Consider the following 15,873-nt stretch of genomic DNA (forward strand, 5'->3'; position numbering starts at 1 on the left):
TCGAACATCCTTATTAATGGTTCTACATAAAACAGCAAGCATGCAACAGGTGTGATTTGCAGTTCCTTGAGCATGAAACATCTTCAATACATCAAGTCTAGAGATCTGCGAATCGAGCCCTAATTTAGGATGGATGCTGTTCAATCCCAAATCGCGAGAGGAATTTGAAGGAATCGAAGGAATCTGAAGGAATCGAAGGGAGATCTGCGAATCGAAGGAATGCTGTTCAACCATCGTCTTCTTATATTTTTGTTATTAGTTAGTAGGAATTTGAAGGAATCGAAGGGAGATCTGCGAATTGAGCCCTAATTCATCTGGTAATTCCATTAGGGTTTTGAGTTGGGGTTTTGTGAGGGGGTGTGGTGGAGATACGGTGGTGGGTGGTGGAGATATGGTGGTGGGTTGGATGGAGAGGATGGTTGTGGGAGTGATATTTAGAGAGAGAGGGAGGTGTGTACAGTGGAGAGAGAGACCAGGGAGATGATGATGATTATTTAGCTTTACAATTTTTATATAAATTTTGATAGTTTTTTTATTAAATGACTGTATTGCCCTCACATGTATTGTACATGACCTTACTTAACTGAAAGTTTTAACGAGGTTAGGGTCAAAGGACCTAAGGTGTAACAGGTTTTGCAAATAAAGGACTGTGACTGTAATTATTAAAGTTAAAGGTTATCCATTGCAACCCGCTACAAACATAAAGGACGAAAAATGTAATTTATCCTAAATCATATTAATATAATTATAACACATATGATTTTTTGTGAGTGTTTAAATATTTAAATACACTTTGAAGAACTTTAAAAGATGTTTGATCTCTCAATTGATGTCAGTTGTATTTCTAACTATTTTACCTATTTAACTAGGGAAAGTTTAGGCGTTAATGAATTATGTTAACTTAACTACTTATTGAATTGAAGGGCTTTTTGTTATATTTTACGAAGAAGATGTACCAATCCTTACATAAACTCTTTCTATTCTTTTCTTGAATCAAAAGCACAACTCTTCTTGACCACCATGCAAGTATTCCCTTCTTCCTTGACAAGAATCATTCATATGAACTCTATCTTGTTGTTCATATATACTATTAAACATAAACTCAAGTCTCATTCAACCTTTGCAAGATATGGGCCAAACTATTGGTATCATTCTTACTCATCTATTTGTTTTTTGTTTTTTTTTTCGATACTTTTACAATATTTATTTTTTTCTCGACATGGATGGATCAACTTGATAGGAAAAGAGGAAAAGAATGATCTCGGTCCAACCATAGGAAAATGCTACGACAAACATTTTTCAGACCGTAACAAGGAATGGAACTCGGCTGAGTTTTATCATGCAGTCTGTGAGATCGTCGAGTACATTTCATCTTTCTATTTAGCTTTTTTTTTTAAACCAAAATATAGGTAACAATAGCTACTAATCACATGGTGTTTTTGATAGAGAAATGAACACCATGCTTGGTAGCACTCAATTCCATGTTCCAAAGACTTCTACCCTTGAACAAGCCTACAATGTAAGTTTCTATAATAACTTGTCTTTATTTTTTTTAGAAAAAAATATTAAAAATAATCTAAATCTTTAATTACCCCTAATGAACACAAGAATACATACAATTCAGATTTGTAATTTTCGGAAAATAAATATGATTGAAACGTTGATGAGATATTTGGAATGGAATCATGGGAATGAATTGCAGAAGCACCACAAAGGAAAAGAGAAGTCATTGAGCAAGGAAGAGTTTCAAAGGATCATGCAAGATATAATCCTGGATTCCGGTATTACTGGAATGGGAATCAAAGACATACTCCTCTTCATCTTTGGAATCCCGATTGTAACAACGTTTGTCAAGCAACGAGCAGGCGCGACAGCCATTCCCAATGACATTTTCATTCCGGCTGTTACTTCTGCATCCGTCTTCCTCCTCACCAAACTAAACAAAATATGATCATTATATTATGTTTCAAGGTTGTTGTGTTATCATATTTTTTTTTATTTCAAACATGTTTTTTTAGTTAAAATTCAGAAATGTGACAAGAAGCAAACATGATCAAATATTCTAATGTCTAAACAATTAAATAACAAATTATTAAACACACAATTTCTTCTAATTAACCCTCAAGAAACCGTGTAAAAAAGGAGTTATTGAGTACTAATTTGACGAAATATTACATACCACTTTGAGGTCCCAAGTTCAAATATGGGATCTCTCCATCTCTTATATGTTTGTCTCTGAAGAAAGACGATTGAAAGTAAACGCTTGGCCTCGTTCACACGCGTGAGAAGACCAAGAATCCAGAAACGTGACCCAACGACCACATCACATACCAGCCAGCTGTCTTAACACTATTCTCCTAATTGATTTTCAAATAAATTTATAATTATAATTAATAGAATGGAATATGTATGAAAAAATAAATAGACTCTCTCAAGGGGTGTATGAATATTGAACCCTTAAGTGGTAACAAAAAATTACATTCATTTCAATTACCCTATTGACGATACTTTAAGGGGTCATAGCATAAGGAAGCAGCAACATTGAAAACCCCCTATCGGCATAAAATTTTGTCGGTCAGAGGGTAATGGACCACTCTAGATTGGCTATAAACGAAACTTTTGTAGGTCGGAGGGCCACATGACATATCTAAACCGAGTTACGGTACTCATGATGTATTTAATGGTAGAATTAGGTGAAGATAGAAGGTTCATGAGGGTGCCAATGTGAGATTAGTCCACTTGATAGAGACATACGCCTTTTAAAGGAGAGGTCCTAGGTTCAGTCTTAGACAAAAAAGAATAATTTAGAATTATTGATGTAATAGAATAGGAGCAAGTTTTGCTATTAAAAAAAAATTTCAAACATAGTTTTTGTTTGGTCAAGATGGGATGAAATGCATTTATGACAGTGAATACCTTTCTGTCCATTTACAATTGGAATTTTATATAAAAAAAGTATAAATTAGAATTATAAATTTTATTATTTCTGTGAGTGTCTAAATTTTAAATACACTTTTGGATAACTTGGAAAATGTTTGATCTATCTATTCATGTTTAACTCTTTTACCTATTTAACTTGGGAAAGTTTAGGCGTTGTGTTTAATTACCAAATTTATTTATTTAATTAAAGGGATTTGGTTATATTTATATAGAAGATGGATCAAACTGCACAGCTCTTTTTCAACGCCAACGGCCGCTAACACTAGAAAGCCTTGTAAAGCAAAAAAAAAAAATTTAAAAAAATGAAAAAATAAAATCGAAAAAAAGTAGATCTAAAAAAGTTTAAATATACACGTCTGTAGCGGTGTGTTAATACGCAAAAGTTAGAACAAAACATAAAACATAAAAAACAATAGCTAAGTCAATCTAGAACCTACGCGTTGCGACGGAGTCGTTAATTTAACGCGAAAATATATGTAAAAAGTTTAACCAAGCACACACATTGCAACGTGTTAACTCGTAAAATTTACACCGACACGTTTTAATAAAACGAAAGGTTTGTAAAAGATAAAAAATATACGATACAAAAATTAAAAGTTGAAAATATTGGGGTTAAAAATGAAAAATTCTTTGTGACAAATTTGAAAAAAACGAAAAGTTAAGCGCCAAAAAATATTATAAAAATAAAACTTCTTAACCGCACAAGAGTATACAACAAACGAAACTAGTATATATAAATTGGCAACTCTATGAAATTTTAGTGGTGTAACCAAAAAATTTTTTTTGCATAGCAACGCTGCTAATTAGTATATATAAATTGGCAACTCTATGAAATTTTAGTGGTGTAACCAAAAAAAATTTTTTGGTGGAGGGTTAAAATAAGGTTACTTTTTATACTGGTTACAACTAAGAGAGTGTAACTCATGTTTTTTTTTTTTTTATTAAAAGAAACTCAAATTATATATCTAAATATCCAACAAATCTGGTGACCAGGAGTCAGTAGGCCTTCTTGACCCCCTTGCTGATTTTACCATAAATATTTACCCAAACACATAAATTAATAAATTTATCATTAATTTTGTATATGTAAAACAACAAAGAAAATAATTAGAAAATTAGATTCTTTTAGTTATTTGATTATTTTAGATTTCAACCATTTTATAATTGTTGGACCACTATAGTTATGCAAATCAGCTAGCTCAATTAGCATTAGAGGGAAAGTGAAGATTTGGGTTTGAGACTATAGGTCTCAAATTCGAACCCAATTTCAAACGTTTTTTATCGTATTGGGCCTTCGGCGACGGGTTATCCCCGGAACTAGAGACGGTTGACTTAGACTTCTAAGCATTGTTTGTAATGGTGAGTGGGGTCGCTTTTTGCCATTGGATTATCCTGAGTAATCAGGTTTTTTGTGACAACTGTGTTCAGTAGTCGTGGTTCAATGTAAAACAATGTTGATTATTAATAAAACAATGTTATTTGGTGTTATTATATATGTTCTATGTTATTATGTGTGTATTTATGTTTGGTAAGTTTTCAATTCGATTCGATTCCAATTTCAAGCTCTAAATCGCTTTCTGGAAGGTTACATGCGCACCGATGCGTAAATATAACCAGTTTAATGCAACAAACACTCCGGAATAGTGACATAGGCTTAACATACCTTAAATAACCTCCACATAACTTAAAAATAAGTTTTGGATGGTTTGGTGTGTTAAAAATCAACTTTGTTCGATCGCAGGGACTATTTGTGTCAAACTGTGAAACTATACCGATTTGTGTAGTAACGAACATTCCGGAACTTGATCATAAGTTAAACATACCCTAAATAACTTTTACATAGCTTAGAAATAGGCTTTGAGGAGTTTAGTGCGCAAAAATAAACTTATTTGATCAATAGGGACAAAAAGCGTCAAAAAGTGCATAAGTTTGCATTTTCGCGCATATCTTACGTTCTGAATATATCCGGACTTCCAAAAAAAAATTTATGAAATCATTAAAATATTTTATTTTAGTGATTGGCATGATAAAATTCCATTCGTCGCGTAATTTGGATCGTTTTTGAGTTCGTTACGACTTCCGTCGTAATTAACCGAATAATGCAACCGTACGGCCAAACGAACCGACATCCGTGATGTCTTTGAGCATATTTTAAGTTCCCTGTACTTTAGCATCATTTTAGAGCCTTGAAATGAGGTTAAAGGGGTTTAAAAGCGCCAAAAAATCAAGTTTTACAAGTGCAGGGACCATTTTTGAAATTTCTGGCAGATTCAATGAACCTAGTCCATTTTGAAGTGTGATGGTTTTCACCCATGGTTTTGCAAAACCATGGGCTGGTATTCAATGAACATAGTCCATATTAGGGGCTCCCATGGTTTTAGAAAACCATGGGCACACATGTAAGGTCCAGATCAAAGCTCAGTTTTCGAGGAACGATCTTAACAGTTCTAGAAATCCTATATATACCCCATCCATTTCACTTCAAAACCCACAATTTGAAATCTGATTTATGCTCTCTAAGTGGAAGTATATGCTTCCTACCTGAGAGAAAAATCGGAATCAAATCTTGCGGGGACCTTCTGTAAGTGTTCTTTCGTTCTTTTCATTCGTTTTAGCGTTAAAGTCAAACTGCGTTTGACTTTCTGCTTTAACCAGTTTATGGTCAACGCAAAGTTCGTTTAAACTTCATAACGTGAGCGTAATCACGATGGTTATAGTCCCTAGTAACTATACCTACTGATTACCACGTTATCTAGGCTTAGTGACGAGTCGTAGCTTCGGCCAGAATGCGTTTTCTCGCGTATTTTTTAACCAAGCTACTTTTAGGTATCAAAACCATTTGTTTTGATACCAAACTTGTTTTCTAACTTAACTAAACATGTTTCGACATGTTTAGCTCGTCACTTTTTAGTTTAGTGCTTGTGTAGAGTCGTAAGTCAAGCGGACTAAACACCCGCTTAGACTTCCGAACACGACCCGTTTGGTCAATCATTAGGATCCGACCAAACATGTTTTGTGACCATAATAGCATAGGGAATAACCTTCCAAGGTTATACCTTATGGTCGCCTAGTTTAAATAGTTGTATGATAAGTAGTTTATATGCCTTAAGTAAATTACCAAAATACCCTTTTCATACGTAAGTGGTAATTAAATATATGTAACCTAAACTTTTGTCACATAACTGATTTTGTAACATATTTAAAACATGTTTTGGCATATAATACTTGTCATAGGACTAGTTAGACGTCTCGAACACGCATTTGCGCGCACGACGCGTTAAAGTAGCGTAAGCTACCTTAATGGGTCGCGATGGGTCGAAAGCACTTAGGTTAGGTTTCAATTTAGGATGTAGGCTTTGTTAAACCATATCACATGAGTTCCAACACTCATTTGGTTTACAAGACCTCATCCTGTCCGTTCGTCCGATTTAGGCGTCTATTGTTTGACTAGTGGTTCGATTACTAGGTGCTACATGATTCCTTTGGTTTACTTGAGGTTGTTTGAAGTTCTATTGATTGAGGATACTTTGCACTTCATGTGAGTACATAGTTCCCCTATTTTACTGTTTTCAATTGTTTTGGGGTGATTCATATAAACGAAATGTTTTCAAGATTTAAACGATGATTTCAAAAACGATTAAAACGACTTTTACTAAACTAATAACGATTTCAAGAATGTGAACGAAACTTGATGGTTGTAGTTACATAACAATTGACATTCATTAATTTTGGCCCAACCGACCAGTATTAGGTTATGGTACCATAGGATCTGACAAATCCCGTTACTTTACTACACCCATGGTTATGTGTGGGGGTTGTGGGTAGCGACTGAATCTGATGTTTGTTAACTTACCCTTTGGTGGTTTGTTAATTCGAGAAGCGAGAAGCGAGGTGATCGAGTCACGAAGGTTTGAATGTTGTTAGCGAGACGACCATAAATAAGTTTTCACAATTAAAACGAGGACGATTTAAACGATTTAAACGAGTTAACGATTTGGAAACGATTTGAAAACGATTTGAACAAGTTATATGAATTGGGTAAACGATTGGTTTTTTACTAGTGTTTAGATAACGGGACGGGTGTAATATGGTGAAAACATGGTAGATACGCCGCTGGTACTTCTTATATATGAGTGTTTTCAACATATTATATACCGTGGCGTTATTTAGTTCACTTGGGTAAACGATTTTGAAACGATGTCACACAAACAATGTTTTCTAAAGGTTATAAACCATACGAGTTTTTAACGAATTTTTACAAGATGTTTTACAAGTTGGTTTTCTAAAACAAATGTTTTTGGGTTAAGAAGCATGGCTATGGGATTTTACAAACTATAACCCACTTGATTTGAGTTGGTTAACTATGTTGCAATACACTTTTCAAAACAAGGTTTGTATTTTGACTCTTGTAGTCTAATAAAGTACTGCAACATATAAACGAGCCATGATTCCGATACTCTTATAAAACCTATGTACTCGCCAGCATTTCTTTGCTGACTAAGTTTTTACATATGTTTCAGGTGTTGATGCTTGATTGATTTCTAGGATGCATGCGTCACATAGGATCTGGACAAGGCCTTAGTGACATAACAACTATGATAGACGATATAAAACTAGTTTGTTCTATGTGTTAAGACAATGAAATGATTAATTTTATCAATAAAACAAAACTATTTTGTATCCATGGTTGTGAAACAATAGCTTCTGTTGCAACACTCCCCAACGTTTCCGCCACGGTTTGTTGTCCTACGTGGTCGGGGTGTGACAGAAGAAAGTTGGTATCAGAGCCAATGGTTATAGGGAATTAGGTTATTAGTAATGCTTTGACCTAGACTATAACTTTAGGATCCTAACACAAGTTTACTTGTGTTTAGAATTTAAAACAATACCGTCACCTATCCTTAGGTGATAACCACACGAGAACACAAATCTGAATCTGCTTCGAAAATTAATCATCCGTTCTAGGATGATTGATTACTAGGTTTTGAACCCTTCCAGTTTGACTCATGCTTAGCATAGTGCTTTCTGAGTTTTCAAAATCTCTTCAAAGTTTGGGTCTAAATAATGTGAACATGTGCAAACTGGAAGAGTGAATGCCTATACCCTGGGTTTTCTGTCTAAGGCTAGAGTGTTCGTACAAATCCACATAATCGGACCAGTCACTCTTACCTGGGAATTCTTGGGGTGAGTGTTCACTTATAGGCGAGCATGTCTTCGCGATACATTATTTTGATTCATTTACTTTGATTAGTCACTGCGTATCGTTTGTTTGTTCGAGGTAACGAACAAATGATTGCCTTCCTTGTGTTTTGTCGATGTTTTCAATGCCTCTTGTGTTTTTCCAATTGTCGATCCCGCTCATGGAGGAACATTCAATCTGAATGCAAACGAGGCCCGAGCTGACCACCTCGTTGTCGATGGTACCTTTCTGGTGAACGGTACGTTTCTTGTTAACAATCGATCTGCATCTATTCTTTTTTTGATTCTAGAGCCGATAGAAGTTTTGTTTCTTTGTCTTTGAGCCTTTGCTTGCAATACCTAGAACTAAACTGAGGAAACCCTTATCTGTCGAAGTTGCTTCTAGTAAACCTCTTGTTCTCGATTCTGTTATTCGTGGTTGTCAATTGAACCTTGATAACCATCTTTTTTTCCCACTGACCGCACGCCGATGCAACTTGGGAGTTTCAATATTATCGTGGGGATGGATTGGTTAACCAAACATCATGCTGAGGTGGTTTGTTTTGATAAGATCGTTCGCATTCCTTTGTCTTTTGGCGATGTTTTGGAAGTTCGTGGCGATAAACCTTCAGGTGGATTGAAGCTTATGTCATGTACAAAGGCCCAAAGTTATTTGAGAAAGGGATATGTTGCTTTTCTAGCACATGTCACCGAGGAGAAAGACAAGGGTAAGAGTATTTAGGATATTCCGATTGTTCGGGATTATCCGGAGGTGTTTCCTGATGAACTGACTGGTTTGCCTCCAGTTCGTCAAGTTGAGTTTCATATCGACCTTGTACCCAATGCCAACCTGATTGCGAAAGCACCTTATCGTCTTGCACCATCGGAAATGCAAGAGTTATCGAAACAGCTTCAAGAGTTATCTGATAAAGGATTCATCCGTCCGAGTTATTCACCTTGGGGAGCTCCTGTCCTCTTCGTGAAAAAGAAAGATGGGTCTTTTCGAATGTGTATCGATTATCGTGAGCTTAATAAGCTTACCATCAAGAATCGATATCCCCTACCTCGAATTGATGATCTCTTTGACCAGCTGCAAGGTGCTTCATGTTTTTCTAAGATCGATCTGCGTTCTGGGCATCATCAACTTCGTGTTCTCGAAGAAGATATTCCCAAAACTGCTTTCCGCACGAGATATGGGCATTACGAGTTCACAGTCATGCCTTTTGGCTTGACAAATGCTCCAGCTATCTTTATGGACTTAATGAATAGGGTCTGTAAACCTTATTTAGACAACTTCATTATTGTGTTCATCGACGATATTCTCATTTATTCGAAGACTCGAGCCGATCACGAGCAACACCTTCGCTTAACGTTGGAACTCCTTAAGAAGGAACAACTTTTCGCTAAATTCTCCAAGTGTGAATTCTGGCTTAAAGAAGTTCAGTTTCTGGGTCATATAGTCAACGAGCAGGGTATTCATGTGGATCCATCCAAGATTGTTGCCATTAAGGATTGGAGTACGCCAACGACACCTACAGAGATACGATCTTTTCTTGGTCTTGCTGGTTATTATCGTCGATTCATTTCTAATTTCTCGAAGATTGCGGTTCCACTAACTGCTTTAACCCAGAAGAATAAGCCATTTGAGTGGGGACCCAAGCAAGAAGAAGCGTTCCAAACACTGAAGCAGAAGTTATGTAATGCTCCTGTTCTATCTCTGCCCGAGGGAAGCGACGATTTCATTGTCTATTGCGATGCATCCAACTTAGGCCTTGGTTGCGTCCTCATGCAACGAGGTAAGGTTATAGCATATGCATCTAGGCAGTTGAAAGTTCACGAGAAGAACTGTACGACGCATGATCTTGAGTTAGGAGCTGTGGTTTTCGCGTTTAAAATCTGGAGACACTACCTCTATGGAACGAAGTGTGTGGTTTTCACGGACCACAAAAGTCTCGAGCACATTCTTAATCAGAAAGAGCTGAACATGAGGCAACGACGTTGGGTTGAACTTTTGAACGATTACGATTGCGAGATTCGCTACCATCCTGGTAAGGCGAATGTCGTAGCCGATGCGCTTAGTCGAAAGGAGCGAGTCAAGCTTCATTCTGTTTGAACTCTGTCTGATATTCAATCTCGTGTCCTTCAAGCTCAGCAATTTTGTGTTTCACAAAATTTGATGGGTAAGGAATTACCACGTCAGCTTGAGCTTAAACTCGAAGCGAAAGACGATGGTTTGCTCTATTTCAAGGATCGTTTGTGGATCCCGAAACAAGACGATCTTCGCACCTTGGTAATGGATGAATCTTATAAGTCTCGATATTCTATCCATCCTGGTGCTGATAAAATGTATAAGGATCTTCGTACTCAGTGCTGGTGGCCTCGTATGAAGAAGGATGTTGCCTTGTACGTATCGAAATGCCTAATTTGTCTCAAAGTTAAGGCTGAACATCAACGGCCTTCTGGGTTGCTTGTACAACCAGAGATACCGGTTTAGAAGTGGGAGAACATTGCGATGGATCTCATCACTAAGTTACCGCGTACGTCTAATGGTCATGATGCTATTTGGGTTGTTATCAATTGACTAACGAAATCAACTCATTTTATTCCAATTCACGAGGACCTATCTGCTGATAAACTTGCAAAGATTTATGTTGATGAGATTGTGACACGACATGGTGTTCCTTTGGGTATCATCTCTGATCGTGATGGCCGATTTTCATCTCATTTCTGGAAGACCATACAATCTGCTATGGGAACCCAACTAAATCTAAGCACTGCTTATCATCCCCAAACAGATGGTCAATCTGAGAGAACGATTCAAACTTTGGAGGATATGCTTAGAGCATGCGTGATAGACTTTGGTGGTAAATTGGGATTCTCATCTGCCATTGATAGAATTCTCTTACAACAATAGCTATCATGCTAGCATTAATATGGCGCCATTCGAAGCTCTCTACGGTCGAAAATGTCGTTCACCTGTCTGTTGGAATGAGATCGGGGAAGCTTCGCTTACTGGACCTGAGCTCGTTCTGGAAACAACAGACAAAATCAAGAAAATCCACGATAATCTTGTGACAGCTCGAAGCCGTCAAAAGAGTTATGCGGATATGCGACGCAAGCCCTTAGAATTTCAAGTCGGAGATCGTGTCCTACTCAAGGTTTCACCTTGGAAAGGAGTCATGAGATTTGGAAAGAAAGGAAAACTTGCACCTCGATATGTGGGACCATTCAAGATTATGGAAAGAATTGGGAAGGTTGCCTATCGACTAGAGCTGCCTCCAAAGCTTGGTAATATTTACCCGACTTTTCACGTGTCCAATCTGCGAAAGTGTTTAGCTGACGCTGATCTTCACATTCCTCTCGACGAGATCCGAATCGATGAAACGATGCACTTTGTCGAGAAACCCGTGGAGATTGTGGACCGTGCTTTCAAACAGTTGAAGAACAAACGGATTTGATTAGTCAAAGTTCGTTGGGAGTCCAAACGTGGCCCAGAGTTTACTTGGGAACTTGAGGACCATGAAGGCGAAATATCCGCATTTGTTTTCACAAGCTTCCTCTAGTTAAATTTCGGGACGAAATTTCCTGAAGTAGGGGAGACTATGACAATTGTGTTCAGTATTCATGGTTCAATGTAAAACAATGTTGATTATTAATAAAACAATGTGATTTGGTGTTATTATATATTTTCTATGTTATTATGTGTGTATTTATGTTTGGTAAGTTTAAAATTCGATTCGATTCCAATTTCAAGCTCTAAATCGCTTTCTGGAAGGTTACATGCGTACCGATGGGTAAATATAACCAGTTTAATGCAACAAACACTCCGGAATAGTGACATAGGCTTAACATACCTTAAATAACCTCCACATAACTTAGAAATAAGTTTTGGATGGTTTGGTGTGTTAAAAATCAACTTTGTTCGATCGCAGGGACTATTTGTGTCAAACTGTGAAACTATACAGATTTGTGCAGTAACGAACATTCCGGAACTTGATCATAAGTTAAACATACCCTAAATAACTTTTACATAGCTTAGAAATAGGCTTTGAGGTGTTTAGTGCGCAAAAATAAACTTATTTGATCAATAGGGGACAAAAAGCGTCAAAAAGTGCATAAGTTTGCATTTTCGCGCATATCTTACGTTCTGAATATATCCGGACTTCCAAAAAAAAATTTATGAAATCATTAAAATATTTTATTTTAGTGATTGGCATGATAAAATTCCATTCGTCGCGTAATTTGGATCGTTTTTGCATTCGTTACGACTTCCGTCGTAATTAACAGAATAACGCAACCGTACGGCCAAACGAACCGACATCCGTGATGTCTATTTTAAGTTCCCTGTACTTTAACATCATTTTAGAGCCTTGAAATGAGGTTAAAGGGGTTTAAAAGTGCCAAAAAAATCAAGTTTTACAAGTGCATGGACCATTTTTGAAATTTCTGGCAGATTCAATGAACCTAGTCCATTTTGAAGTGTGATGGTTTTCACCCATGGTTTTGCAAAACCATGGGCTGGTATTCAATGAACATAGTCCATATTAGGGGCTCCCATGGTTTTAGAAAACCATGGGCACACATGTAAGGTCCAGATCAAAGCTCAGTTTTCGAGGAACGATCTTAACAGTTCTAGAAATCCTATATATACCCCATCCATTTCACTTCAAAACCCACAATTTGAAATCTGATTTATGCTCTCTAAGTGGAAGTATATGCTTCCTACCTGAGAGAAAAATCGGAATCAAATCTTGCGGGGACCTTCTGTAAGTGTTCTTTCGTTCTTTTCATTCGTTTTAGCGTTAAAGTCAAACTGCGTTTGACTTTCTGCTTTAACCAGTTTATGGTCAACGCAAAGTTCGTTTGAACTTCATAACGTGAGCGTAATCACGATGGTTATAGTCCCTAGTAACTATACCTACTGATTACCACGTTATCTAGGCTTAGTGACGAGTCGTAGCTTCGGCCAGAATGCGTTTTCTCGCGTATTTTTTAACCAAGCTACTTTTAGGTATCAAAACCGTTTGTTTTGATACCAAACCTGTTTTCTAACTAAACTAAACATGTTTCGACATGTTTAGCTCGTCACTTTTTAGTTTAGTGCTTGTGTAGAGTCGTAAGTCAAGCGGACTAAACACCCGCTTAGACTTCCGAACACGACCCGTTTGGTCGATCATTAGGATCCGACCAAACATGTTTTGTGACCATAATAGCATAGGGAATAACCTTCCAAGGTTATACCTTTTGGTCGCCTAGTTTAAATAGTTGTATGATAAGTAGTTTATATGCCTTAAGTAAATTACCAAAATACCCTTTTCATACGTAATTGGTAATTAAACATATGTAACCTAAACTTTTATCACATAACTGATTTTGTAACATATTTAAAACATGTTTTGGCATATAATACTTGTCATAGGACTAGTTAGACGTCTCGAACACGCATTTGCGCGCACGACGCATTAAAGTAGCGTAAGCTACCTTAATGGGTCGCGATGGGTCGAAAGCACTTAGGTTAGGTTTCAATTTAGGATGTAGGCTTTGTTAAACCATATCACATGAGTTCCAACACTCATTTGGTTTACAAGACCTCATCCTGTCCGATCGTCCGATTTAGGCGTCTATTGTTTGACTAGTGGTTCGATTACTAGGTGCTACTTGATTCCTTTGGTTTGCTTGAGGTTGTTTGAAGTTCTATTGATTGAGGATACTTTGCACTTCATGTGAGTACATAGTTCCCCTATTTTACTGTTTTCAATTGTTTTGGGGTGATTCATATGTACGAAATGTTTTCAATATTTAAACGATGATTTCAAAAACGATTAAAACGATTTTTACTAAACTAATAACGATTTCAAGAATGTGAACGAAACTTGATGGTTGTAGTTACATAACAAATGACATTCATTAATTTTGGCCCAACCGACCAGTATTAGGTTATGGTACCATAGGATCTGACAAATCCCGTTACTTTACTACACCCATGGTTATGTGTGGGGGTTGTGGGTAGCGACTGAATCTGATGTTTGTTAACTTACCCTTTGGTGGTTTGTTAATTCGAGAAGCGAGAAGCGAGGTGATCGAGTCACGAAGGTTTGAATGTTGTTAGCGAGACGACCATAAATAAGTTTTCACAATTAAAATGAGGACGATTTAAACGAGTTAACGATTTGGATACGATTTGAAAACGATTTGAACAAGTTATACGAATTGGGTAAACGATTGGTTTTTTACTAGTGTTTAGATAACGGGACGGGTGTAATATGGTGAAAACATGGTAGATACGCCGCTGGTACTTCTTATATATGAGTGTTTTCAACATATTATATACCGTGGCGTTATTTAGTTCACTTGGGTAAACGATTTTGAAACGATGTCACACAAACGATGTTTTCTAAATGTTATAAACCATACGAGTTTTTAACGAATTTTTACAAGATGTTTTACAAGTTGGTTTTCTAAAACAAATGTTTTTGGGTTAAGAAGCATGGCTATGGGATTTTACAAACTATAACCCACTTGATTTGAGTTGGTTAACTATGTTGCAATACACTTTTCAAAACAAGGTTTGTATTTTGACTCTTGTAGTCTAATAAAGTACTGCAACATATAAACGAGCCATGATTCCGATACTCTTATAAAACCTATGTACTCGCCAGCATTTCTTTGCTGACTAAGTTTTTACATATGTTTCAGGTGTTGATGCTTGATTGATTTCTAGGATGCATGCGTCACATAGGATCTGGACAAGGCCTTAGTGACATAACAACTATGATAGACGATATAAAACTAGTTTGTTCTATGTGTTAAGACAATGAAATGATTAATTTTATCAATAAAACAAAACTATTTTGTATCCATGGTTATGAAACAATAGCTTCTGTTGCAACACTCCCCAACGTTTCCGCCACGGTTTGTTGTCCTACGTGGTCGGGGTGTGACATTTTTATTATGTTTGCAGTTAAAAAAAGAGTATAGTTATTATTTGTTCATATGTTGCAGAAATAACTTTTGGACTTGTTAAAAATGTTTAGTTTTTATCGTTATATAATGGTATACATTTAGTCTAAGAATCAAATACAAATGGGTCATAACGTGTTAAACGTGAAAAGTCAAAGGAGGATTTTTATTTTTTTAGAGTTAAATGCCCGGATAGTCCCCGTGGTTTGACTTTTTTTTCACCTTTAGTCCCTAACTTTCTAAAATTACCTCTATAGTCCCAAACTTTTCAATTTTCGTTCCCGGATAGTCCCAAGTGTGGATGGGAGTTAGTTTTTGGTGTTAAGTGAGTGTGAAATTACCTAAATACCCTTTATATTAAAAACTGATAAATAAAACATTTAAAGATCAATTTAAACTTAAGTAGGCACCACCTAAATCACCACTCACCTCTTCTTCATACCAACACCACCTCCAACCACCCACCTTCACCATCATCTTCACCCAAGATCAATTGGGCCCCATCGGAACTAAATATAAGAACTAGCTCCTTTCCTCCACCCCTTTCATCTTCATCTGCATATAACACACCTTCTGCCGTCATCTTCTACCACCGCCTCTCTCCATGTCACACCCCAACCGATGACAGAAACATCGGGGCGTGGCACTGAGCGAAACAGATTGTCCAGGAGAAATCCATAACAACTAAAATTACCAGATATTTAACATTATGTCCCATACCATGATATATCAAATAAAATAGTTATTACAGACATTGTTTTCTCAAAGACAGATCAAATGTTCTGACTACTCAGA

The 15,873-nt window shown here is 36.7% G+C and overlaps 1 protein-coding gene across 1 annotated transcript; it reads left to right on the forward strand.

The window, feature by feature from the left end:
• Positions 1-1,014: 1,014 nt before the first annotated feature.
• Positions 1,015-2,058, forward strand: LOC110927507. The gene is made up of 4 exons (XM_022171095.2): positions 1,015-1,145; positions 1,241-1,361; positions 1,447-1,519; positions 1,703-2,058. The coding sequence occupies exons 1-4, from the start codon at positions 1,130-1,132 to the stop codon at positions 1,949-1,951; spliced, it is 459 nt and encodes a 152-aa protein (XP_022026787.1). The 5' UTR covers positions 1,015-1,129; the 3' UTR covers positions 1,952-2,058.
• Positions 2,059-15,873: the final 13,815 nt, after the last annotated feature.

This window comes from Helianthus annuus, chromosome 1 (assembly GCF_002127325.2).
Source record: "Helianthus annuus cultivar XRQ/B chromosome 1, HanXRQr2.0-SUNRISE, whole genome shotgun sequence".
NCBI classification, from domain to species: Eukaryota; Viridiplantae; Streptophyta; class Magnoliopsida; order Asterales; family Asteraceae; genus Helianthus; species Helianthus annuus.

Coding starts and splice junctions, on each gene's coding strand:
- LOC110927507 (XM_022171095.2), top strand. Junction 1,362..1,446: donor GCAGTCTGTGAGATCGTCGA/GTACATTTCATC, acceptor TGTTTTTGATAG/AGAAATGAACACCATGCTTG. Junction 1,520..1,702: donor CCCTTGAACAAGCCTACAAT/GTAAGTTTCTAT, acceptor AATGAATTGCAG/AAGCACCACAAAGGAAAAGA.